The following is a 25,928-nucleotide window of genomic DNA, read 5'->3' on the forward strand; positions in this document are numbered from 1 at the left end:
ACTGAGTACATGTGTGGCTTAAAGCATGACAGTGAATGTACACATTTTTTACTACTCAGCAAATACTTGCAGTCCAAATCATTTTTTTTGCAGTAAGGTACAAAAAGAGCAAGTCTTAATGGCTACAATGCAGTATCAAACATCAAGAAAAGACCATTTATCCTGAAGGCAGTAAAGCTCAATTTTAAAATGCCAGCTTACACTACTTCACTGCATATTTGGTAATTGGTACAGGATGCAAAATACTTGTACTACAATCCTACATACAGGACTATTTAATCAACATTTCTAGCAGATGTCCCAGCAAAATTTTGCACATATCTCTAGCTCTAATCAATGAGAGTGACTGCATTTCAAGAAAAATCGTATTTAAAACTTCTAAACTCAGCCTCTACTAATACAGCTCGAAGCCACTGCTGTAGGAAAGATACTGGCAGCATTCAGACTCCTGCCCAAGTAATTTTTCAGCATAGAAATCATCAGCTATCCTGAGAGTTTTCTTCACAAACTTACTAATTTTTAAAGAACCTGTCCTGGTACTGGCTGGAATAGAGTTACTTCCTATTTCACATTATTCTGTATATGCTCATTAGCATCATTCCTCCTCTCAAAGATCTTCACCAATTTAAGATTTCCTTACAAATAAGTCTGATCCTAGCCCCCGAGACACATCTTGGAACCCCTCCCAGCATCTTCTGGCATCACAGATCAGTAATTCAAGAAAGACTTACTCCAGGGGTAAGTAGACAAGCAGTGAGAATGCTGAAAACCTAGAGTTGCTTTGCAAAGTTTACAGTGATTAGTAATTTGTGGTGTGGGTGCTGGTGATTAGGCAAGTCGTCTTGTACCTGAATGATTGAAGGGCATAAGGACCTGCTGTAAAGGCACATTTGGGTGCCCCAATTGGGCTGGGATATGACATGTGCATGAAAAAATGTTTGTTCTTGTAATTCTATACTTTGCATCCTAGCCTCTTGCCTCGGACTGCATGGGTCAGTTTGATTTTTTTGTGACACAGGCTTGGGGCTCACCTGTGGGCTGGGGCATTTGCTGTGTGACGCCAAGGCAGTGTTGGATGAGGCCATAGATGGGTGGAGCAAGCTGGGCAGCCACTGCAGTGCCAGCTCTGGAAAATCAGCGTGTGAGCCCCAGCCAGCAATTCCCACTCACCAGCCAGGTATGAGCTGAGTTTTCCATGCTCAGCCAGTCTCTGCCTGGCACCTGGGACAGCCATGGCTCCTTCCCAGGGCTGGATCCAGCTCGCTGCAGCGATGCTGGTGCTGGGGCAGTGATGGAGGTCTCTATCCTCCTGGCATTGATGCTAATCAATGTGGTTTCTCCCACGGCTTCACACCACCTGGAGCAATGCTCTGACCACCCATCCTCTCGGTGGCCATCCCCATCCCAGTTCAGTCACCTGCAGGATGGGCAGGGGCTGCATTAACCCCCACCTGCTTCCGCTGTGCAAATGACTGCAGGCAGAGAGAGGTGCTGTGAAGCGAACACCCAGACCTTTTAATGAATGAAACAAGAAACAGGGACGTGGGAGAGGGCTGGGGCTGGAGCAGGTGGGTGCAGGTCCTTGACCATCAGTGGTGTCTTCTGTGTGGGGGTGACCTTGACCTTGAACAGTTATGACCATGTGACCTTGTCCTGGAAAAATAGTCACGACTCTTCCCTCTGCTTCTTCTTGGATACTGCGGTGATGGCAAGTTGGAATGTGAATGGGAACTGCATGATCCGGAGTAGGAGCCAGTGCAGGAAGAACCTGATCTTGATTTGGAGTAGGTATACGAACTCCTAAAGTGAAATGAAGTACTACAGTGAGACTTGGACCTTAAAAAAAACCACAACACACATACACAAAAATAGAAGTTAATTCAAAACAGCCATTCTCCCTAATCTTTTTTCTTCCAAACTTGATTTGGGTTTTTTTCCCTTTTAGCTGCTAACACAATACTACTGCAAATTGAAGAACTAAACATAGCCTCCAGTAGTTTTACTCAAGCCACTACGTAGGTTTAAATTATAGGTTTAAACTAACAATAATGTATATGACTTTAAACTAACACAGTAAAATACAGCAGACTGTTCTAACTTACTGACACGTAGGGAATAAGGAATGTCTGGCTGACAGGGGAAGAAACATCAAGGGACTGATAACAACTAAAGAGGCAGTAAGTAAGACCAAGGATGCAGACCTTCAGGATAACAGAGACTGGAACAGAACCAAAGCAAGCACATACGACACTTAACTCAGCACTACGACCTCGCGAGCGTGCACAAGCACAAAGATCACTCAGTAAACAGTGAGGAAGACGATCTGCAACCACCAGATCCCCACTCAGCAAGAAAGCGCATGCATAATTCGAATGCAGATATTATAATTAGTTTCTCGAAATCTCATGAATATGTAAATAATTTCCTGGGAAAACTGTAAATATGCATGAGTATGCTAAGTATACAGCTGGTGCCAGCAAAGGACGGGCGCGCTCACCTTTGTGAAACTATTCGCATGTGTGCCCAGCGCTGCAATAAAGAATCCTGCTTTCTGAAACTCCACATCAAACCTGAGAGAGTTTCTCCAACCGACTTTTGCGGTAACAATTTGGTGCCCAAACAGGGACCCTCTGTTGTGTTTCCCATGGATCTGGGGAGTCTCTGGGACCTTCATGCCAGCGTTGGGGATTTCCCTGAAAGGAACCACAGATCCCCAGACCAACTCGGAACCTTGGTAAGACCCCCTACTTTTATTTCTTTTAAAAGGCATTCTTTTTGGTAACTTATCCACATTAGTCACAGGGGATACCCTGTGCAGTGGGTAAGGATTTGTTTGGTTGTCTGGACATTGTATTTGGATGGAGGTCAGCACCATTGCCTCCAAAGGGAGGATTTTGAAGAAATCCCCATTGGGTTGCATTTTACAACATTGGAAACAAATTGGTAGACCCTCAGGCAGCTCAGTCACTGAGGAGACTTTGATAAAGTATGGTAAACAATGGTGGCCATTGTATAAGCTGGAGTCTGGGACGAAGTGGCCTGTGAACAGTACAATTAATTATAATTGATTGATTGATGCTAGTTTGCCGAATCGAGGCAAAGTGGGATGAGTTACAGTATGTCGATTTATTGTTTGATTTGCAGAATAATTTGGACTTGTGAAAGGGGTGTATGCATATATCTAAAGATCCCAAGGTATTAGCACTGGAAAAGGATAATAAGAAGCCGCTCAGGAGTTGATGTTCTGCGTGTAGTATTGGTAAGTGGTGTATTAGAGTAGGTAGGAAAAAGAGGATGTGGAATTATTAGTTGGACCGCAAATTAAAACAAGGAACAAGCGGGACGGGGGGGGCAGATTTTGATGCAGATGGGAAGAGAGCTCTAGCCCCATCATGAGGTGAACAACGAAAGGTGCTCTCCGAGGTATACAAGCTCCCTTACATCAGGCAGTAGGGGTGGAGGGACTGGTGACTATCAAGGTGCCGTTTTCTGTGTCAGATTTATGAGCCTGGAAAGAGTTAGCCGGGCCCTATAGGGAAGATTCTGAAAAAGTATCTAAGGTGATGGAGACGATTATTGGAACACAAGATCCAGACTGGAATGATTTACAAGTAGAATTGGATACTTTGGTAATATACGATGATAAACTATAATGTGATAAAGTATAATGCTGGCAAAAGCAAGGGAGAAGGCAGAAAAGATCCATACTCAGGGGGCACAGCGCAGTGCCAGTGGACAACCACTTTCCCTCCACAGACCCTAAATGAGATCCAAATGTTCTGCCTGAGCAGGGTCTATTAACCAAGTATCAGCGGTTGGTTTTGTTTGGAATGAAACATAAGTATACTGATAAGGACCCTGAAAAAGGTGCAGCACAGTTATCTTATACTTTTATTGGTCAATCAAACCCAGATATTAAATAGAAACTGCAGAAACTGAGAGGGACAGATTCTTGGTCACTCAATAAACTGCTGGAAACAGCCTGGAGAGTGTACAATAACACAGAAGTTGAAAGGGAGAAGGAAATAATAGGGAGAAAAAAAAATTGTTGGCTGTTGCTCTCACCCAGGAAAGCAGGAAAGGGGGGAGTCAGAAAGAAGGATTACATGGAAAGGTTTGTGAACAGACTCCATGGGTGGCACTTAGAGAATGATCAGTGTGCAATTTGTAAACAGAGGGAGCACTGGAAGAGAGAATGCCCTCAGAGCCAAAATAAACACCGGAGATTTAGTGGAATGTCAGCGCAGGCAGAGAAATCGATGACTTTAGGTAAGATTGAGGAGGAGTGGGGGAAGATTTGAAACTCCCCCCACAGAGTCCCTGGTTACAGTTAGGTTGGGGAATGATACGATAAAATTTCTTGTAAAAACAGAAGCTACTTATTCTGTTACAAATACTTGTAAAGGGCAATTAAGCAAGCAAACAGCTTCAGTCATTGGTGCCATAGGGTGGACAGGAACCTGGCCTTTCTTTCAGTGTTTAAAATTGGCAAACAGATGTTGACCCACCAATTTCTTTACATGCCCGAGTGCTCCATGCTGTTATTGGATAGAGATATACTGAGTAAATTACATGCATAAGTTATGTTTAAAGAAGGAAAATTCAGATACATGTTGCTGATAAAAAGGCTGTGGAGGCCCGAGTTTTTATGTTACAGAAACCAGCCACTGAGCCGGATGTACCGGAGGAAGTGAGGAATGCAGTCACCCCACTAGTATGGGCTGCTGGAGGGGACAATATGCTGCTCCCGGGACAATCACAAAATGCAGAACCAGGAACTATTCATCTGAAACCAAACATCAGACTGGTAAGACAGAAACAATATCCTAGAAAACTGGAAGCAAGAAAAAGACTAGAGCCTCTAATAGGAAAAAATTATCAAATACCTGGGGACAAAAATGGACTGTATTTGTACCTCACATGCCAACAACCATCCTGGAACACAAAAGCAGTCATCGGCTTTCCCCGAGTAGGCTGTTAAAATAGCAGGCTGTGCTTTTAGAACAAGAGGATGTAGAACTGAAAGTAACTAACCTTTTGAACCCAGTGGTGGTTTTGACAACCGATCCAGAAGCAGGAGAGCTGATTCACAACTGTTTATAGACTATTAATCAGGCATATTCCGGTCATACCAACCTACAAGATACATCCCTGAAGGATGTGGACTACAAACTGTTTGTGGATGATAGCAGCTTCATGAAAAATGGAAACTGGAAAGCAGGATATACCGTGGTAACCAAACATAGAATCAGAATAGTTGGGATTGGAAAAGACCTTAAGATCACCTAGTTTCAACCCCCCTGCCATGGGCAGGGACACCTCACCCTAGACCATGTTGTCCAAGGCTCTGTCCAACATGGCCTGGAACACTGCCAGGGATGGAGCATTTACCACTTCTCTGGGCAACCTGTGCCAGCGCCTCAGCACCCTCACAGTAAAGAACTTCTTCCTTATATCTAAGCTGAGCTTCCCCTGTTTCAGTTTGAACCCATCACCCCTTGTACTATTACTACAGTCCCTGATGAAGAGTCCCTCTCCAGCATCCTTGTAGGCCCCCTTCAGACACTTTAAGGCTGCTATGAAGTCACCACGCAGTCTTCTCTTCTCCAGGCTGAACAGCCCCAACTTTCTCAGCCTGTCTTCACACAGGAGGTGCTCCAGCCCCTGATCATCCTCGCAGCCTCCTCTGGACTTGCTCCAACAGCTCCATGTCTTATGTTGAGGACACCAGAACTGCACACAGGGCTCCAAGTGGGGCCTCATGAGAGCAGAGTAAAGGGTCAGGATCCCTCCCTCGACCTGCTGGTCACGCTCTTTTTGATGCAGCCCAGCACATGGCTGGTTTCTGGGCTCAAGCACATACTGAAGCAGCTCATGTTCAGTTTCTCATCAAACAACACCCGCAAGTCCTTCTCCACAGGGCTGCTCTGAATCACTTCTCTGCCCAACCTGTAGCTGTGCCTGGGGTTTCCCTGACCCAGGTGTAGGACCTTGCACTTCACATTGTTGAACTTCATGAGGTTGGCATTGGCCAACAAGTGTGTCAAGGTCCCTCTGGATGGCATCCCTTCCCTCCAGCATATCAACTGAACCACACAGCTTAGTGTTGCCAGCAAACTTGCTGAGGGCGCATCAATCCCACTGTCCATGTCACCGACAAAGATGTTGAACAAGAAAAGATGTGGAACGGCTGCTGCCCAATTCTAACTATCATTGCTGCTGTATTTGCCACTTCTGATCTTCAAAGTACTATGCAGATATTAACCAATCTAATTTCAAATTGCTTTTAACTTCTTCCACATGCACTTCCTACGTTGTTGCCTCATGATGATGTATTTGGCCTGTTCTTGTCCCCGAGCTCTTATGTTCTTGCTTACTGAATTTGAGAATGGATCCTGGGTTTCATTTGGATTGATCTTTAAGATCTTACAAACACAATGCACTCTTAGAAGCTATCTATAACAAATCTATACCAAAACGAAGGACTAACTTGACACAGAGAGGAAACAGGCTCTTCTCTCTCCAACTGAGAGAAAGCAGCTTGGCTGTTTGAGATGGCTAAGTGGAAGAAATTCAGGATTATCATAAAATAACAGCACTGATTTTTCCAATAACTGCTTCAATCAGTATCAACTATGTTAGTAAAACAAGAATGTTGGACGCTGATTTCTACTGAGAAATCCGTTTCTTCAGCCATACTCAGCCAGTAATCCAAAGGCTGGCTGTCCATCTGATTAAGTATATTTAATTTTTATATGTACTTATGGTTTCCTCAAAAAGCATTCTTTTTTCAGTCTTCTTTTTAATCATGTACCGGAATTTTATTTTAAATAATCTTACTGCAAGCACAGATCCCCTTTGTTAAAGCCAGTTCAAATTAAGCCATTTAAAAATCAGTTACCAATTACATTCCCCACAACTCTCGGAGCATACTTACTTAATTATCAATCAGCTGTTGTGTAAGCCACATGTTACAAGTAGTCATATATTGAATTTCTATAGCATACTTACAGTTCCCTGCCTGGTCTGGCACCTGCTGAGTGGATGGTACTGTCTCTCCTCAGAGGTCCTTTCGGAGAGGGGAAAAGAAAAAGAAAAAAAGCCCATTCAGCTTATCTGAAGGTAATTTTTTAACAGAAATTCTAAAGTTATCATTACTTACCAGTTGTGAGTATTGATTGTCCTTGGGAGCCCAGAAGACTTGGTGGTGCTAGTTGTCTTCGTACAGGAACTTGACGGCCCTTGTGAATAAATGCAAACAGCTGGAAAATAAGCTCTACTGAAATACTGGAGGCACTGCATATGTGGAAATAAAACTTACCTTCTCTTCCAACAAACTGCTGATTGACAGAGAAGAAGATTGAGGCAGTTCAGCAGCAGTCACCAAAGCAGCAGGATGGATAACAGTCCTGAGTGGTGGTGGAGGTGGTGGCGGCTGCTGCTGCTGAATCTGCCTACGGAGCCTTTTTGTGTAGCCAGCTCCATTTTTGAAGTTGTTCACAGCCTAGAGGCAGAGGAATATTTTATAAAGATAATCTAAAACTTCAGCAGATATGAACAAAAGCCTCTGCAGAGTAAAATTACTTGTGTATGCCTGTAAATGCTATCAATCCTAACAACATTCAATCACAGCTATATGAACACATCACATTAAACACTGACGTTAATGACTGGTAACTCAGGGTATCTGTATTTAAAATACTTCAGTGTTAACACCAAATCTGAAAGTGAGGCAATTGTGTTAAACAAAAGTGTGACCTGAATTTGCCAGATTGTCTCTAAAGAGCTGTCAGAGATAATGTGTTTGAAAAGTAAATTTAGCCTTATTCAATTTAGCCTTGCTTAAGGAGATGTACAGTAATATTTTCTTCTCTCTCAGCTCCTTACAGGCTCTTCATACAAACAATTTATGTAAAAGTCATCACACTACCTGGCGTAGGTTCTGGTTGGCAGTTAAAGCATCAAGAGAAACATCTGTCTGATGACACGTTGGGCATGTATGTTCCTCAGACTCCAGTAATGCTGTTCTAATACCTGTGCATAATTAGTATAATCATAATACAATAGTTTTTAGCCAAACTAAGGAAAGTTGTGAAGTTCTAATCAAAACACATATATGTTTAATGGGTAAATATGGTCTTGAGTGTACAGCATGAAGCTATAAATATTCAAGAGTGTAAAAAATTTCTACTATGCAGCAAATACTTATACAGTTTTGACATTTCACTACTGTAATATTTGAAGATGGAGTGTAGGCTGTGTCTTGATATTTCAACTCATCCTTTTTCCACTATCCACTAGAGCAAGAAGTCGTCGACCCCAAGGTTAACGAACAAAGCACATCTCAAAAAACCATTAGTAGGTCTGAGTTCTGAAGGTTTGAACCAACTCTCCTGTGAAGAAGAATGTGGATTAAATGCCTAACTATCTGTTTGTTGCAGACCACAGTCAGTCACCAGAGGTGGCTGTGTAATTTTGTATGAGAGAAAGGGCTGTGGACAGACTAAATGCATTTGATATCTAATACTGTAATCACCAGCACAGTTAGGCACTCCTCTGCATGTAATGAGGATGTAACTAGATATGTAGAAAGAAAACAAGTTTCCTGCCCTTTTTTTTTTTTTTTTCACTTTATCCAAGATGAGTCCTTTCCTAGTCAGGGTATACTTCGGTATTAACTAGAACAGGTAACAAAGTAATTTTGTTATCTGCTATTTTTGCTTTCAGGAGATTGGATGTGATGTTCTGAATCAACAGCATGGGAATAACACTTACATTCGTCACAGTAACTGCTTCCACAGCAGGGAAGAATAGCTGCATCAGTCATTATATCTTTACAAATGAGACATAACAGCTCATCTGGAATAGGACCATCAGAAGAGGAGGAGGATGGCTCCTCTGGTAGAAATGGAGGCCTTTCCCTCTTTCCTCTAGCATAAGCTTCCCTGGAGAGGGTGTAGGGAGGGAAAAAGAACAAATTTAAAGATGGGTAAAGGAATACTTTTCCAAGCTTTGGATTTTATCAAAGGAAGATAATAGATAGAATTCTTCTCACTCCACATTAGCCTTCTGAACTGTAGGCATTGAGTTGAAACTACTTTCCTATAGCCATAACACTAAAAAGTAAAACTCAGAGGGGGAGGAAATCTCAGTCCAACAGCTACTGGTTAAATTTTTGCAAGAAGCATTTGAAACATAAACCAGAAGCAAAACGAGCTCTCAAAGAGAACGGCTCCCCAGTAAACACTACTGAAATGTTTTGCAGAAACACAGATCCTTAGTGTACCACAACCTGAACCAACTTCCAGGGGCATGACAAATATGACCACCCTCTTTTCGTATGAGCAAGTATCACAGATTTTTAAGGTTAAAATGCAGTAATTGTGCTTCCTCTCCCGTAATTACAGATGCTGTCCAACTTGATTGCATATCCACTCAGATGTTTATGCATGCTTTCTCTCATTCACTTTTTGGTCAGTCCAATTAATTCCATACTTACGCATTAATAATTGGTATTGCATATTTTCCAGTGTTTGTCAGCATTGCACCCTTTGTGTTGGGATCTTTCACCTCTATCATGAAACTCCTTGGAATTCCTGTGCTCCTTTTAAGTCTGGGAACAGACTCAACATTTTTGTCCTGTTAAGAAATGCAGACATACCTCATCTTAAGACCCACACATAAAATGACAGTTTAGTGACGACTGAAAGCAGCAAAAGCCTTTAAATTCTTTCCTTTTACCTAGCATAACGGTTGCTCAACTGAAATACTTGTTTTCCTAAATGAACATGGCCAGCATGTTCCAAAGTTGGCTATTGGAACAGGCTTCTCAGGGAAGTAGTGGAATCATTGTCCCTGAAGTGTTCAAAAAAACATGTAGATGAGGCCTTTAGTGACACGGCTTAAGTGGTGGACTTGGCAGTCCTGAAGTATCAGTTGGACTTGATGATCTTTTCCAACCTAGTTGATTCTATGATTCTATGAAAGGCTTAAGCAGAGTTTTGATCTGAGTCGACGTTCTTCAGCTTAACAACAGGTTCCTTAAGGGTGAAATATCCCTTACCTCACGATCCACTGGGAGAAGAGATACAAACCTGCTCCTCCTCCAAAGCACAATTCAGAGGGAGAGCTTAAGGCAGGGCTCTGGACCAGCCACTGGAGAAACATCTATTCACCAGCTATAGATGAAGGCTGAATTCACACCTCATGCACATACATTCAGTGACTAATGTTAAAGGGCATGAATACTCAACCAGAGACTTGTGTCAGTAAAACATACAAATATTCAATAGATGAGGTCAACAGAAACGTCTTGGTTCCATACAAAATACTAAAAACTGTGAACTGTCATTAAAAAGAGTTAAACCAGAAACATTTCCAGTAATATTGAAATACATAAAAATATGCATGTAAGTTCACAGATGAAAAGATCTATGGACTTATTTCATGTCTGTGGCTTAGAAAAAAAGAAAAAATTACATTTATAATCCCGGCTTTCCCTTGAACTTTGAAGGGCTTTTCAACTTTGCCATGTAACCTCTGTATTTCACCTCCAGCGAAACAGTTCTTAATACGAGTATTCCTGTATTTGTTACCTGACTGCCAAGGTCAGAAATTAAACAAGGTCAGAAAGTAACACCAGAAGTCCCCAAAATCTTACCCCATTTATTGGGCAGTTCTTTCTATAGTGGCCAGGTTTTCCGCAGCGAAAGCAAGTATATGATGGTGGAGGTGTACCCAAGGGCTTCTTCACGTAACTAAACAGGTTTCAGGAAGAAAAAGGTATGCATGTGTCTCTCTTGTTAAAACAAACATCTATACAATTTTTCCATAATCATCAAAGAACTGATTTGACATTATCAACACTTACTTGACTGGATCATATTCATGGCAAGACTGTATCATCATGGCTTTTATTTTATCTTCTTCAGAAGCATTGGCTTCAGCCAGGTTGGCAGTCTGTTAAACACGGAATTATTTGACACATACGTTACAAATATGTGCAAGCTCCCCCAGCCAAAGACAACACCACTTGCTCAATCCTGTAAAGAGCAGCACAATGCTAGCTGATGTTGCCTGAAAACAGCTGCTTCCATAAACCACGGTTGTCCTGAGAGTGCTCTGGGGAGACTTTGTGCTTGTACATTATGCTTGTGCGCCTGCTAGCCTACTTGAAAAGAGCATTCCGGGGCACTCAAAACCTTAGGCTGTTTGTACCTGACACAGACTTGTGTAATCGATTCACTTTTCTTCCAAGTGGACTGAAGCGATGAGTAGAACAAACGACACTAGCAGTATTTTTCAACTGGTTTTGAAGCTCCAGCCCATTTGAAGAAGATAGCTACTGTGCATTTAACTGAGAAAGATTTCTGAAAGTTGTATTATTTACATTTTGCAGCATTAAAAAAACCACACAATGTAAGTGTCAGGGCTGTAGGTTTTGCTTGCTGAAATTCAGCATCAGACACAGAAGCATTGAAAGGAATCTTTCTGATCCCTCTGCAAGACACAAGGTTCTTTTCAGTAAAAATGTGACCATCGTGTCCTGTAGGTAGTCCAAACTGCATTTCCTCCCGTACTAAATTCTTCCTACTAAGGGATTTAACTACAGCGAGCACAACCTGCAGGCTTTTCCAGGTGACTGCGTCCTTTTAACATACATATTGTAGTATCACCCATGTGCAGAACTAGATCTTGAAGCCAGCTGATTTTTCTTATGTTTTTATTACACACTAGTCCATATGCAAGAAAGGTCTAGGGGAGTGACTGTAAATGATTTGGACCTTCAACCACTCATCTTTCAGATCAACCATGCATGTCTTTGTTTCTACATGCATTCATTCACAAGAGCAATCAACCAGTTTTCACATTTTATTAAATGGTTGTTTCATATACAGTTTTTTCTCATCAGTTATATGATCCAGATTGACATCTATGAAACCATTTCCATTAACGTTTACAGGAAACTTTGCAGACACTTGACTAATTTGTTTGAACCCAAACAGTTTACAAAACATATCCAAACCCCAGAAAACATTACTAGGAACAGACAAAAATTCAAATATGGCATTTAATGCACTGTAATAATAAAACAGAAAATATTTTACAACACACTGCCCCTGTGCTAAGCCAGTCTGACTAATGTGTTTAGAATAAGTACAGTTTTGAGCTGCTTTATGTTTTGTTCCTGTGTTTCTCAAAAGATTAAATGTGCACACCACTTGGGCAGTTTTTCACATTTGAGAGTAAAACTTCACATGTGTTTACACAACCAAGGACACATATAGGGACAGCCAAAGGTACATAATTTAATTTCTTCAGTGAGACAGGGAAGATGCTGCCAGTGGGAAGATTCCTCGTTCTTGGAAATGAACTCCTGCCTCTCTTCTTAGAAGAAAGAACTAGCTCCCATCTTTTTAATTTAATTTAGTTGTAATTTAATTGGCTAGCACTACGCGTTTTCACAAAGTGCAGTCACTAGTGCTTTCCCAAAGTTACACAGTGTTGAGCCAAAAAAACAAGCAGTTCCACCCCAAAACAGGCCATTACAACATTTTCAGGTGGCCACATCTGCTAATACACCTGTGAGGAACACACTGGTATGTTCCTCTAAACAATCAGGTACACAATTTACACAGTTGACACAGTCTGCGTTCAAACAAATTTGATTGTGTTCTCCACTGTCTATAGACTGGAATTTATGAAACTGCGCAGGATTCAAAGAATGCTTCTATGGTTCTAATGAGCAGAAACTCAAAATCAGGCATGCCATTGTCCACGTTCCAGAAACACTTCTACTTCAGCTGTTGCAAACTGCCCTGAAATGTCCATAACTTACAGCCAATTAAATTGTTATGCAAAAATGGTGTTAGATTCCAATACAAAATTAATGAAACATAGGAAAAACAGTAAACAGCTTCTGAAGTACTGCTGCTTTATGTCCTGAAGATGAGTAATGCTGCAACATTATGTTGAGGCTGAGAAGGTACTCCCCTTCTGTCTTCCCAAATTGGCAAGTACTCTTTACAGGATAGTATCAAATTATACATACTTTTTAAAGTTAAAATAAATACCGTATTAAAAATTAAAGTTTTGTTCACATTGCAACCATTATCCATCTATAGACTGCAGAGTAAGACTTAAAAATATGAATGAAACACTTTTTTTAAAGTATTTGACAACAGTATGTATATACACACCTTTAAAAGCTGGTTCAGAGAAACAGATGCAGAAGACTTATCATCCATTCGTTCAGCAAAAAATAAACACATATTCAAGTTCTACAATCAAAACATAGCAATAGTTAACCTCTACTGTAGTCTGAAAGTCTCCACTATATCCTCTGCGTGTCACTGAAAGAGGCATTTCCAACCTACTGTAATTTGTATTTGTTCAGAATAAAGTCCGAACCTATGACAGCTGAAAAGTGCCTATGTGGTTAATGAGAAGAAACTAAAATAACCAACTCGCCTGAGATGGACTTACTGCTCCAGAATATCTCAGAGAGGGACCCTTGTGAAAAATGAAGTTTATTTAAGAAGGAAGCATCACTACAGGAAAGTTACTTGCAGTGTAGTTTGTAAATTAATCAGTTAATGTCTCATCATTTAAACATGCATTTATACGGTTATGCTTTGATGAACATAGTAGCTGCCTGTCAAGCTAAAGAGCAGCCCTGAAACATGAACTCTGCCCCTCTTCTCAATAACTGCAAAGATGCCAAACTCACCATACCCCACCAAACCCAAATAAAAACGCCAATCTGAAACACCAGCCATAAAAGTAACCTGCCAATTTGTCTAGAAAAAAAGAAACTGCTCAAATCATTGAAAATAAAAAAAAGGTGTTCACTATGACAGAGTAGCCTATAAAAATGGAGAAAACATATTTCTTGTATTTTATTAGACCACGGGCCATACTATCCAAATTAGTTTGGGAAGTGTGAGAATTTATATTATTCTTCTTTCTATCAGACCAAACCCAGTCTTTCAGAATGATGAAAGTATGGATTCAAAGCACAGTCATGGCATATTTTTCTCCACTGCCAACATACTCCTCCCTCCCAACTGCCTACGGGAGCAGCTTGCCACAATGAAGTCCTCAGGCCACTAATTAGGAATGGGCCACAGTGTTTGCAGAGAGCTACTACTGCAGTGCAGTTTTTCCAAAAAGCACAGAACAGGCTGCACAAACACACATATTACTAACCAGGGGCAGACAGATCTAGAACATGGCACCGAGTTCAATTGTGCACACCTGGAACCTGCAAGACCTAAAGACTATCAGACAGTATCTGCACAACACAAAGTCACACAGGAAATATTCTAGCATATGCAATAGGAAATACCATGCATTACTAGGCACAAATCCCAACATTCACATCAGAACTGTGCAAATGATGGCGTGACTCAGTTTTCACTATGATGAATCGGTACATTTGAATTACAACCTATACTATGTTTTACTGGAAAATAGATGAAGTCAATGTTTGGAAAATTAATACAAGGCTACATTGTTTAGAATTCAGTGCAATGTGTAGAAAAAAGGGTGAGACTGGGTTTTTACATACTGCTTCTGATGTTCTGCTCACTGGCTCAGTTCGACTTCTAGGAGGAGACATAAAGGTGATCAGAATTTAAAATACAGCACTTGTACCCAACAGAAAGCAGCAAAAACCAATTATAAAACCTGAACATCAAAACATTATGTTCTGATAGTCTAGGGAATATGGAAATTTATTTGTATACACAAACTGCTATTTCTTGGTTATTCAGTGCAACTAAAAAAACCTCCAAAATCCCATTTCTACTTTGTCGTGAAGTCAGACTTACACATACAGAACTCAACAGTGCAAGAGAAAGTCCTTGGATATTTTCTCTGCCACATAAGTATCAAATATATCAAGTCTATACTACAGTTTTGTGTTCTTAAATAATCAACCCTCAAACTATGAGCCTAACTTCAGGCAATCTGTACAACCCTAGTACTACAAACAGGTGCCAGATACAGTACTTTAGTTTCTATGGCAGAACAGTGATAGTCCCAACACTTCAAAGTGCAAATTTACTTCAGTAAAAAAAAATCAGTCATCTGACAAAGAAATAACAAAACTGCCAGCAGCTTAGTCTTTAGAACAGTGTTTCTCTGTGGAAGCCCAAGCACTGTGTTCAGGTATCTACCATACTTAGCCATGAAAATGCCAAAGTCCTAAACATGTTACATATGCTACATTGACTAAAAATAGTAGTAGAAATGTCACCTGAAAGAAGCTGCTCCTGAGATTTTGTGTGACTGAGGAGCCCTGTGACAAAACAAAAAACAAAACAAAACAAAAAAAAAAGTCTTAATTGCCAGAATTTACTTTACAATAATGCTGCAGTATTTTAAGAAATACTTAGTCCATTCGAAAAATTGCTGAGATTCCACATACTCACTGACCTGCATCTATCTATCATGAGTCAGAGATGCAACCACTGATACAGTTAACAAACAATTCACACATCACCCAAAGTGTCCCAGGAGCAGAGGCAATTCAAAGGCTGCTCTGGAATTTATGTACAAACAGTAAGGCTCCTGCTTACATCCACATACCTCCTGAAGATAAGTAAGTAAGAAGACATACTTTAGATTACGCAGAATGGTTGTTTCATCCATTTACCTTGAAGAACAGACTACAAGGCAAGTAATACATTTTTTAAAGCCTCTCCACCATTCAAGCACACATTCAACCTGCCCAAACATTAAGCACTCTACCAGCTGTCTCCGCACTGTTTCTGAAGCTGAAGGAATAGAAAGCTGATCTGCCTGGTAAAATTTCAATGCTGGAAGAGCAGTGCCATTCTTTCCTTATCCCCACATACAGGAATGTATTCGATCTTTGATGCTAGCAGCATCTATCCTCTCATTTTATGGCAGCACTACGATACAAGGAAAGGGTGCCATCCACACGGCTATCAGCTTAAGGTAAAAACAGCCTTAGGAAGATAGCTAGCAACTTCTGGTAAAAGTGCTAAATTGCTTACTCAGTTTCAGGTTTGGAAAGGGTTAACTATTCCTTCATTGTACTTGCACAAGAGGCAATACACTTTATGATACTGTTCTTTTGCCCGAAACAGACACTGGCTTTGGGAAACTAACAGGAATCACTTTTGAATGGAATTCTTGTTTGCATGGTTTGCCAGCTGGCAAGCGTTGGTCTTTCCTGCAGAGCTTGTATGCAAACCCCCCCTCATTTGGGGCATAAGAATACCTAACATATCCTGCCCCTCTCCCCCAAATGCAAGAAAAAGTCAAACACTAAGAATCAGACTCTGCTGAGATAAGCACAAATTGTAAGTTTACACTACAGTGCATAACTGTTTTCACTATAAAAGCCATAAAAGCAAACACATATAATAAGGAATCTCTCCAAGCAGACAAAACAGGATCTATAACTTGGCTTTCAGAAAAATTAACCCCAAGAACAAACCCTACAGAATCATCTTAAAAGTTTCCATTGTTGGAGTTTGAACCCCATATCCCAGCAGGCCTAAAAACATAAGTCTGCTTTGGGACCAATACATGAAAATCTACCCAGTGACAATAAAAATTAACAGAAACTTTATCAAGAAAGATACAATTTGAATGCCTCATATGCATTGAAGCAGTTCACACACTGAAACCCGCAGCAAAGAATGCAATGCTGTATGGACACTTACGTAACATCTGTTTTGCTGGTAGCTTTAACTCCTCCAACAGGGATTCTTTTAACAACTACCAATGAGTTCCTAGGAATCAGGGCATCTTTTGTGTATTCTGAAACCAACAGAAATACGGAAAAGACATTCAAAAGGACATGTATTAATACATGATTAATTACACAGCACTTCAGAGAGGGCCTTTACAGATATAGAAGTCAAATGTTATATGCAACATCGTGCTTTCCTTGTCTGAACACACTAACAGTACCTTTCAAGACATCTTCAGGTTTGATAACCAAACACCAGCAACCAAATCTTTTTCCTTTTTTAAAAAGTTTGAATGCCAAGAGCAAAATGGTCTCAGAGGTCTCTACAGGAGAGCCTGCTTATGCAGGAGGTGCTTTCCTGATCTAACTGAAGTTGCTTTTGCTTCTATTAGGCTACAAAATCGATAGATCTCTGGAGAAAAACAAACCACCACAAAGTCTCATCTGCACAAACCAGGTTCTAGTCTGACTAGCTTGCCCTGCAACAAGCCAGGCACTAGTGAAAGCATGAAAACTCAGATCCACTGCTTTCACCACTGACTCACCTCTGCTGCTGGTGCTCCAGAGTGACAGAATGCAGAAGAGAGCCCACCACCTTTTTCTATTTCTTGGAGCTTAATCCATCAACAGCCACACTTCTCATCTGCTCAGTGCTTTACATTTCCTTGATCAAGTCTGACACTAAGACCAGATCCAGCCGTACCTAGGCTCCATCAGGAGTTTAGAAAGCCAGGGGGTCCACTCTGAACTTTGTGTCTTGGTGGGAGGGTCTCCCTTTTTTCATCTTTGGTTTCTATACAAATCATTTTAGCTTTATTCTACCTTGATTTTCCTTTTCTACATTCCATTAGACATAAACCATTGACCAAGCTTGAGACTAAGACTAGATCTAGCTTCACCTAGGCTCCCTCAGGGGTTTAGAGAGCACGGGGCTCTATTCTGGACATTGTGACTCAGTGTGAGAATCTGACAAATTGGTGTAGCCAGCAGGATGCTATATCAGATTTCATGACACCACCCCACTTAATCGTGGCACTGCTTAACCTCCTGGTGCTCCCGCCAACTGGCGGGATGGGCCCCAGGCTCACTCATGCTATGTGAGGATGAGTCACAAAAAGCAGAGCGTGGCTTCTGCTGGCTGCAACCATCATGGGGTGGTCTGCAACGCTGCCAGCCAGGAGATGCCCAAAGCCCCCGCACAGGCTGCGCACACGTACCTTCTTTGGTCTGGGCATTGGTGATCTGCAGATCACAGTTGGCTGCCTTCAGCTTCTCACGGAACATGATCCGGCACTTGAGGTCGCAAAGGGAGATGTGGAGGCCGTTGAAAGTGACCGTATCATAGCTCAGCTTGGAGGAGAACTTGTAGTGGATGCAGGACATGGTCGGGGCCAGGCGGTGCCTGCTCCACGACTGTGTCTAGCTCAGCAGATGACAGAGGCCTTGCAGCCTCCACGAAGGTGAGGGCACACGGCAGAGCCCACCAAGGGGGCTGGGGTGAGCAGCACGGGCTGAGCTTGTGCTGGTCGATAGTGTTCAGAGGCTGCAGCACTCTGCCACAGCCAGGCCCTGAGATGTCAGGCAGCCTCGGCTGACAGAGCCTCAGGCCTCCATCACGGACTAGTGAAGCCTTGGCTTTGCCACCTTAACAATATCAGGCTGCGGCCCACAGCAACTGAGCTGTGCCGTGATGGTGGCACCTGCCCCAGTCCTCCTCACAGCCCAGAGGAGGAGAGTTCCCTGCAGCCCTGGCTTGGCCTCAGTGTCCTCTCTCGCACGCAGCACTCTCAGGCCTGACCAACCTCTACGGCGACTCAGGCACCTCTGCCCCAGCCTTCACCAGGAGAGATCCTGGTGTAACAGCACAGTGCACCCGTGTGACCCAGCGCATTATGACAAAAGGCCCATGTCACGTGCAGGTCCAAGCGCCCCCAAGAGGAGGGGGACCCGTCAGACCTGGGCATGTCACCACCCTGAGCTGCTCGTGTCCTGCTGTCACCCCAGCCTGACACCACACAGTGATCCTCCCGTCACACCCAGGCGGTCACCACAGTGACCTTCCTGTCACCCCCCAGGCTGTCACCACAGTGACCTTCCTGTCACCCCCCAGGCTGTCACTCCCTGGTGTCTCTCTTGTCAGCATCCAGCCAGGGCAAAACATGCTCAGGCGGATGCAGCAGCTTTGCCGTGTGGTGCTCAGATGCCCATGCCTCAGAGCCAGCAAAGGGAGAGGACATAACGAGGTGTTTGAGTGTATCTTAGAGAATCACAGAGTTCAGTCAAAGCAGCCAATGACCATTTATGTTTATTGCCATAAACGAATGGACTTCCCCAATGTGGCACATCTACAGTTGCTTGAACTCTGTAGAGGAGGACTAGAAAGTAATGAATGCAACACTAGCGTTGGGAGACGCTCCAGGTTAGAACCAGTATCTCTTCTGACCCTGTCACTCCTAACTACTGACAGCTACAGGAAAAAGCGTTAAAGCCCTCTGGCAGAATGTGAAACATGCGCCCCTCTCTGTAACAGCTTTTATACCACAGTTAGGGGTTGCAAAACTAGAATGAGCTATTGCAAATATGTCAAGGCAATTAGAAAAAGCCATTCCTGAAAGTGCAAATAGCATTACAGCCCTACAGGAAGAAACCACACCATTATCACAAATGGTAATATGGAATTGATTAGCTCTAGACCACCTTTTAGAACTACAGGACAGAGTTATGTGCATTATTGACTGGGGGTTTTATGTGAATCAGTACCAGAAAAATGAAACTGACAGAAACAAGATAAAGGCTCATTTTAAAATATTACATGAAGTAAGGCAGGGATGTCCACTAAATCTATTTGGGTGGCTAACTTCTTGGCTCCCAGACTTAGGCAGATGACTGTGAACTAAAAGGAGTTGAGTTGTTGTATTCACTCTCTTGTTCTGCTTTGTAATGATGTATGTCCACAGTGTTGTCTACCTTATGAACTCAACTTATGCCTTGAAGAGTGAATAGTACAGTGTGACCCTGATGGTCAAAAGAAAAGAAGGGACCGTCAGGAAAATCTCTTTCCCTAACTATTGTAGCAATTGGTTTTTAGAGTATGAAGTTGTATGAACTTTCTTCAGATATATATAGTTGACATTGTAAACTGCATAGCTGTGGTTCAGTCAGCACAACCAAAGAACCCCAGCTCACCGCAAGGGGGAGAAGGACAGCCCCCACTCTGAAGAAGAAAAGATAGCTCTGCACTACCCAGAACAGACCAGCATCCCAGCCCCTCTGACATCTCAGCGAAACTCTCCCCTCACCTCGCATCAGAGATAAGGTACGGCAGCAAGACCAACTGCAGGGATGTCTCGGTCCAGAAAGAAGCAGATGGATGACGATGCCACACAATATTGCTGCTTTGCAAAACAGCAGTATATGTGTGTGTTGAGTAGCCATTGGTCTAACCACTGAACGCTTGAAAGGGGTAAGAACCATGTGTAAGAACCACAGCCTGTTTAGTCTAGAGAAAAGGAGACTGAGAAGGGATTGTCATTAATGTATATAAATATCTGAAAGGCAGGTGCCAAGAGGATGGTGCCAGACTCTTTTCAGTGCTACCCAGTGACAGGACAAGGAGCGATGGCTCCCTAAACTAACACACAAGAAGTTTCACCTCAACATGAGGAAGAACTTTTTCTGTTAAGGGTGCCAGAGCCCTGGCACAGGCTGCCCAGGGAGGCTGTAGAGTCTCCCTCTCTGGAGACATTCCAAACCCACCCAGACACATTCCTGTGTAACCTGCTCTGGGTGGCCCTGCCTTGGCAGAGGGTTGGACGGGAAGATCTCCAGAGGTCACTTCCAACCCAACAATCCTATGATTCTCTAAAACCACATTTTGGGTGCCCCAATTTGACTGGCACACCTCATGGGCATGAACAGAGAATTACTCTTGAAATTCTATATTTTGTGTCCTAGACTCTCTCCTTGGATAGCACAAGCCAGCTGGAAAATTTTTAGACACTACTCCTCTCCCCACTCTGAAAGGTATCCTCCAAGGCTGAGAATTGCCCCTGTGGAGGCCTGGAAGCCTTCTGTTCATGGGGGGACACTTTACCTCCATCATCACACTGTCCTCCCAGGAAATGATCGCTCAGGAAGGACTCTCACTGAAAACATAACCTGAATAGGACTGCTGTGTGATGTGGGTCAGAATGGCTGTGGGGACTGGGCAAGCCATTCTGTGGTGCACTGGAGACAGTGGGGGGAAGTCCAGGGCAGCCAGCTGCCAGTGGTGCGGCTCAGCAGGCTGCAGGACACACAGAAATGCCCAGCTGCTCACCAGTGCTGCTAACAGACATCAAGGGATTCTCGAGCTGCCACTGCTAGTCAGCAGACTACATGCAGCAAAACATCTGGCTGTGTGATGAGGCCTAAAGCAGAAAAACACAGTTAACAAAAGCATCCATGTGCACAAGGGAACCCTCCTGCTCCTCCTCCCAAAAAATAAACTACATCCTTAGATGCATGATATAAGGAGACAGAGGCTTCAGCAACAAGCCCAAGAACTTCTGATTTGTGCACCTGGCTGCCTATTCTCAGTGCATGTTGCAAATGTTCTACGGCAGCTCGCTACCCTGATCCAGGTTTTAGAAAGCTGCACAATTACAAACGTCTTCCACTTACACCCTGAGCCATGGAAAAGCATACACAGGGCAGGGGGTGTGTGTTAAAACCCTGATTAAGACATTGACCGCTCACTGTGCTGCTCCAGATAGTTGCACTGGCATGAAAGGGCACATTGTACTGTGGCACAGAAAGGCAAGGGGCAAAAGATAACACCAAACTCCTTAAACCAGCAATGCCACCACAGTCTCTGCATCAGGCAGCATCTTTTCTGAGATCTCAAAGAAGCAACTGTGGCTAATACGTTTCCTGGGACTGCGCGCACGAAAAGCCTCTACTGGAGCAGAAAACAGGATCCTTACTGGGCTCTCAGTGAAAGTCCCCACATCTCCAGGCTGGTGGGACATCAGCAGCACATCTGCACCTTTGATGTTTGGGGTCCACTACAAGGATGGTTTCCATGCTGTCACATCCTCTGAGCTTTAAGAGCCGGCAGAGCTGCTTCATCCAGGGTCTCGGTACCACCCAGGCACATCACCTGCAGTCCAGCAGTACCCCTGAAAAAACCTTGATGGCCTGTGTTAACACACTGGCACACAGCTGGGATGTAAATACTGGCAAGTCATCTCTCACTTGCAACAGAGGACCAAATTTAGCAAATTTAGCCTTACTTCTAATGAAGCTTTCCTTACAGACAGCTCATCTTCCGTGTTTATAAACTATAGTAAAGACCTGTTCTAGTATGAAGACTCAAACCCTGCCTGCAGTGAAGCAACCGTTCAGACAAGCTGCACCTTTTTTTCCCTCACTCCTCCTTGCTTCACGGAAATCAATCCCTGGCAAAAGTGGCAAAGGCTCTGTACAAAGACTGCATAGAAAAGCCAACTGCAAGTGCCTTTACCTGCTACTATTTTATCAGGCAGCATTCTTGGAAGAAACTAGCTTTTCCCACTAGTTTTGCTACAGCTTCACTACCTTTGAAGACAACGCTTGTTACATTTACCAAGCCAAGGCAACCTCATAGCTCAGCAAAATCATACTTCCTGTAGGAAACCTCCACCATAAGGTGAAGACAGGCACGCTGTAAGAACACGTTACTCTCAAGAGACTCTTTCAACCACTCTTCCCTTTGCTTTCCAAAGTTCACAGAACATTAGAAAACAACAAAAAAGCAGGGTTCTCTCTCCCATTTGACAGAGCCCATTATACCAGGTGTTCAGTCCACCTCCAGTGTGAACCCCAGAATAAGAAATGCAGTCTTCAAATTTCTGGCAAAAAAGGACGTGGCAAGACCAGAGAATGCTCATGAAAGCACCAGCACGCAAGTACACGTCCCTTGTCATAGACCACCTGCCCCATTATCAGAGTGAGTGATGTTGTCAGCATACTTGCAGCTCAGGGTCTCATGTTCATTAGCGCCAACAAAGTCGGTTGGAATTGGAGATGGGAAGAAAACCAGATACGGTCAAGCCTGGTTTCATTCAAGTTCAGGTAAGTTCAAGTTCACACTGACTGGGATTCACAGCAGGTCCCAGGCAACCCTCCAGACCCCAACATCGCCCCTGGGCAGGGGACAGAGAGGGAAAGATGAGGAAGGGAGCAGGACACAGATTCTCCAAGAAAAGGACAGGGAGCAGGACAGGGTGAGAGAGAGAGAGGGAAAATGGGACAGGAAGGCAGGACAAAGGGAAAGACAGGCAAAAATAAGAGATGGGGAGCAGGACAGAGTTGGAGGTAAGAAAGCCAGGGCTGGGCAGCAGGACAGAGAGATGGAAGACAAAAACCACACTGTGCTGCTGAGTGAGAAATAACAGCGACAGGGAGCAGGACAGGGTAGCGGTGGTGCGGAACCCTAAGAGGAAGTATGACAGAAAAATAGGGGGGACAGGGAGCAGGACAGAAACAGAGAGAAAATGAGAGGGACAGGGAGCAGGGCAGGGGTGGAGAAAGAAGGGAAAGAAGAGACAAGCAGCAGAACTAAGGGAAAGAGAGAAAAAAGCAGGGACAGAGTGCAAGACAAAGTGATGGAAAAGAAAATCCTGATGGGCTGCAGGCTCAAGATGAAAGAATCAAAAAATGGGAACAGAGAGCAAGCAAGAATGACAGAGAGAGAAGGAAGAGAGAGCAGGGCAGCACTGGAGGACAAAACCAACTGCTGGGCATAAGGGCAAGAGAGGGAGAAAGAAAAATTACAGAGCAAGAGTGAAAGAGGGCACAGCCAGCTGGGCAGAGGGGCTTAGCGAGAAAGGATGGGACAGGAAATGGGACAAAGAAAGAGGACATAAGAGGAAAAAAAGGACAGGGATCTGCAGAGAGATGGAGAAAGAAGCAGCAGGGAAAGAGGAAGCGAGGAAAAAAGAGGGAGAGGAAGCAGGGGAGAGAGAAGTAAGGACTAGGGGATTGACAGAGATCACCAAAAGACCTGTGGTGGGCAGAAGTAAGGTGAGTGGGTAAAAAAAAAAATAGGGGCAGGGAGAGTTTGCCGACAACACCAAGCTGTGTGGTTTGGGTGATATGCTGGAGGGAAGGGATGCCATCCAGAGGGACCCTGACAGGCTTGAGAGGTGGCCAATGCCAACCTCATGAAGTTCAACAATGCAAAGTGTAAGGTCCTACACCTGGGTCAGGGCAACCCTAGGCACAGCTGCAGGTTGGGCAAAGAGATTCAGAGCAGCCCTGCAGAGAAGGACTTGGGGGTGTTGATTGATGAGAAACTGAACATGAGCCACTCCAGCATGCGCTTGAGCCCAGAAAGCCAACTGTATCCTGGGCCGCATCAAAAGACGTGTGACCGGCAGGCCAAAGGAGGTGATCCTGCCCCTCTACTCTGCTCTCGTGAGACCACCCTTGCAGCACTGTGTGCAGTTCTGGTGTCCTCAACATCAGAAGGTCATGGAGCTGTTGGAGAGAGTCCAGAGGAGGCCGCAAGGATGGTGAGGGACTGAAGCACCTCCCGTATGGAGACAGGTTGAGAAAGTTGGGGCTGTTCAGCCTGGAGAAGAGAAGCTGCGTGGAGACCTCATAGCAGCCTTCCAGTGTCTGAAGGGGGCTACAAGGATGCTGGAGAGGGACTCTTCATTAGAGACTGTAGTGGTAGGACAAGGGGTGATGGGTTCAAACTTAAACAGGGGAAGTTTAGGTTAGATATAAGCAAGAAGTTCTTTACTGTGAGGGTGGTGAGGCGCTGGCACAGGTTGCCCAAGGAAGTTGTGAATGCTCCATCCCTGGCAGTGTTCAAGGCCAGGTTGGACAGAGCCTTGGACAACATGGTCTAGGGTGAGGTGTCCCTGCCCATGGCAGGGGTTTGGAACTAGATGATCTTAAGGTCCTTTTCAACCCTAACTATTCTGTGATTCTAAAAACAGAGCAACAAACAAGAATAACAACTAAGAGAAAGAGAAGAGCAGGAGCAATGAGCAGCTCAGAGGGATGGAGAAAGAAAGAGAGGTATCAGGAGCCCTGCAGAGAGACGGAGGAAGGGTCTGGGAGCAGCAGAGACAGCCACAGAGAGAAGTAGGCAGGGAAAAAGACAGGGACAGTGGGATACAGAATGAGCTGCAACAAGGAGAAGGGGGTGGTAGAGTGACAGCGAAAGAGGGACTTGAAGAACAGAGGCACAGGGAGGAGAGCACAGTAATAGAAGAGAGGTACGGGGAAGTGAAACAAATGACAGCAAGGGAAAAGGGAGCGGGGAGCTTCGAAGGACTGAGAGGCAGACACGGCCCCAAGGACCTGGCACTCACCGCAGTTCTCGCTCTCTGTCCTGCCAGGGAAACTCTTCAGCCGAGGCCCTTCTTTCTCTGCCTGTCAGTGCTTCCCCCTTTCCTCTTGTGCAGCTCCAGCGCCAGCTGCAGGGCGCAGGCGGGGCTGGGGCAGCTCGGGGGGCTCTGGCAGCAGGGTGCCCGGTGCCTCTGCCCGCAGCGGGTCTGTCTCCATCTCCCCAGGGGCTCGCTTGCCTCAGCGGTGGCCCCGGCCCTCCCCTCAGCTGGGCCGCAGCCGCAGCAGAGACTGTTCCCCACCGACACCAACATGGCCGCCGGCAGCCCCTGCCCCAGCACTGCAGCTCCCAGCGTGCCCCGGGGCGCTCCTCCCGCAGCCGGGCCCTGCCGGGACACCGTCCCCCGGGCATGGGGAGCGGCGAGAGCAAGGGCAGGCTCGAGGCGGAGAGGCTGAGGAGCAGCACTGTCAGCCGGGGTGAGGAGGCGGAGAGGGACAGAGCAGCGATGCCCTCTAGGGTGGAAGAGCCAAAGGGGCGGCGGGCAGGACGGAGCCCAGAGGGAAGCACGGCCCGGCGACGAGGGGATCCAGGAAAAACGGGGGAGGCAGGCTGCAGGACAGAGAGGGAAAGCAAGGCCAGGAAGAGGAAATGGGAGTGGGAAAGAGATGTGGAGAAGGTGGAAATAGCAGCAGGCTACACAATAGACAGAGAGAAAGACAGAAACAGCGAAGGGCACTGCTGGGTGTGGGAAGACTCTGGCCCAGAGGTGATGACTGCCGGAGGACTAAGTGTCCTTCTGAATTTGTGCAGACTCCCGAATCCATGATCATTGCTACTTTGTGGAAGAGCCGCGGTAAGGCAGCAACCACACAGACAGACAAG

General features: G+C 44.5%; 1 protein-coding gene and 1 long non-coding RNA gene across 2 annotated transcripts; one reads left to right on the forward strand and one right to left on the reverse strand.

Moving 5' to 3' along the window:
- The first annotated feature begins 220 nt into the window (after positions 1-220).
- LOC115615256 lies at positions 221-2,226 on the forward strand. Its single transcript, XR_003993999.1, has 2 exons — positions 221-1,788; positions 2,113-2,226. It is a non-coding gene; the product is annotated as an uncharacterized LOC115615256 (long non-coding RNA).
- Positions 2,227-6,865: 4,639 nt separating this feature from the next.
- On the reverse strand, positions 6,866-20,329 carry LOC115615255 (E3 ubiquitin-protein ligase RBBP6-like). Its single transcript, XM_030503183.1, has 13 exons — positions 17,944-20,329; positions 16,698-16,794; positions 15,260-15,301; positions 14,570-14,606; positions 13,200-13,280; positions 10,871-10,959; positions 10,661-10,757; positions 9,500-9,639; positions 8,776-8,945; positions 7,931-8,034; positions 7,322-7,504; positions 7,163-7,241; positions 6,866-7,069 (listed from the first exon to the last, which is right to left on the reverse strand). Exons 1-13 carry the CDS (start codon positions 18,107-18,109, stop codon positions 7,008-7,010), a joined length of 1,347 nt encoding a protein of 448 aa, XP_030359043.1. The 5' UTR covers positions 18,110-20,329; the 3' UTR covers positions 6,866-7,007.
- Between the last annotated feature and the right edge of the window lie 5,599 nt (positions 20,330-25,928).

The sequence above is a fragment of the Strigops habroptila genome, chromosome 13 (assembly GCF_004027225.2).
Source record: "Strigops habroptila isolate Jane chromosome 13, bStrHab1.2.pri, whole genome shotgun sequence".
Taxonomy (NCBI): Eukaryota; Metazoa; Chordata; class Aves; order Psittaciformes; family Psittacidae; genus Strigops; species Strigops habroptila.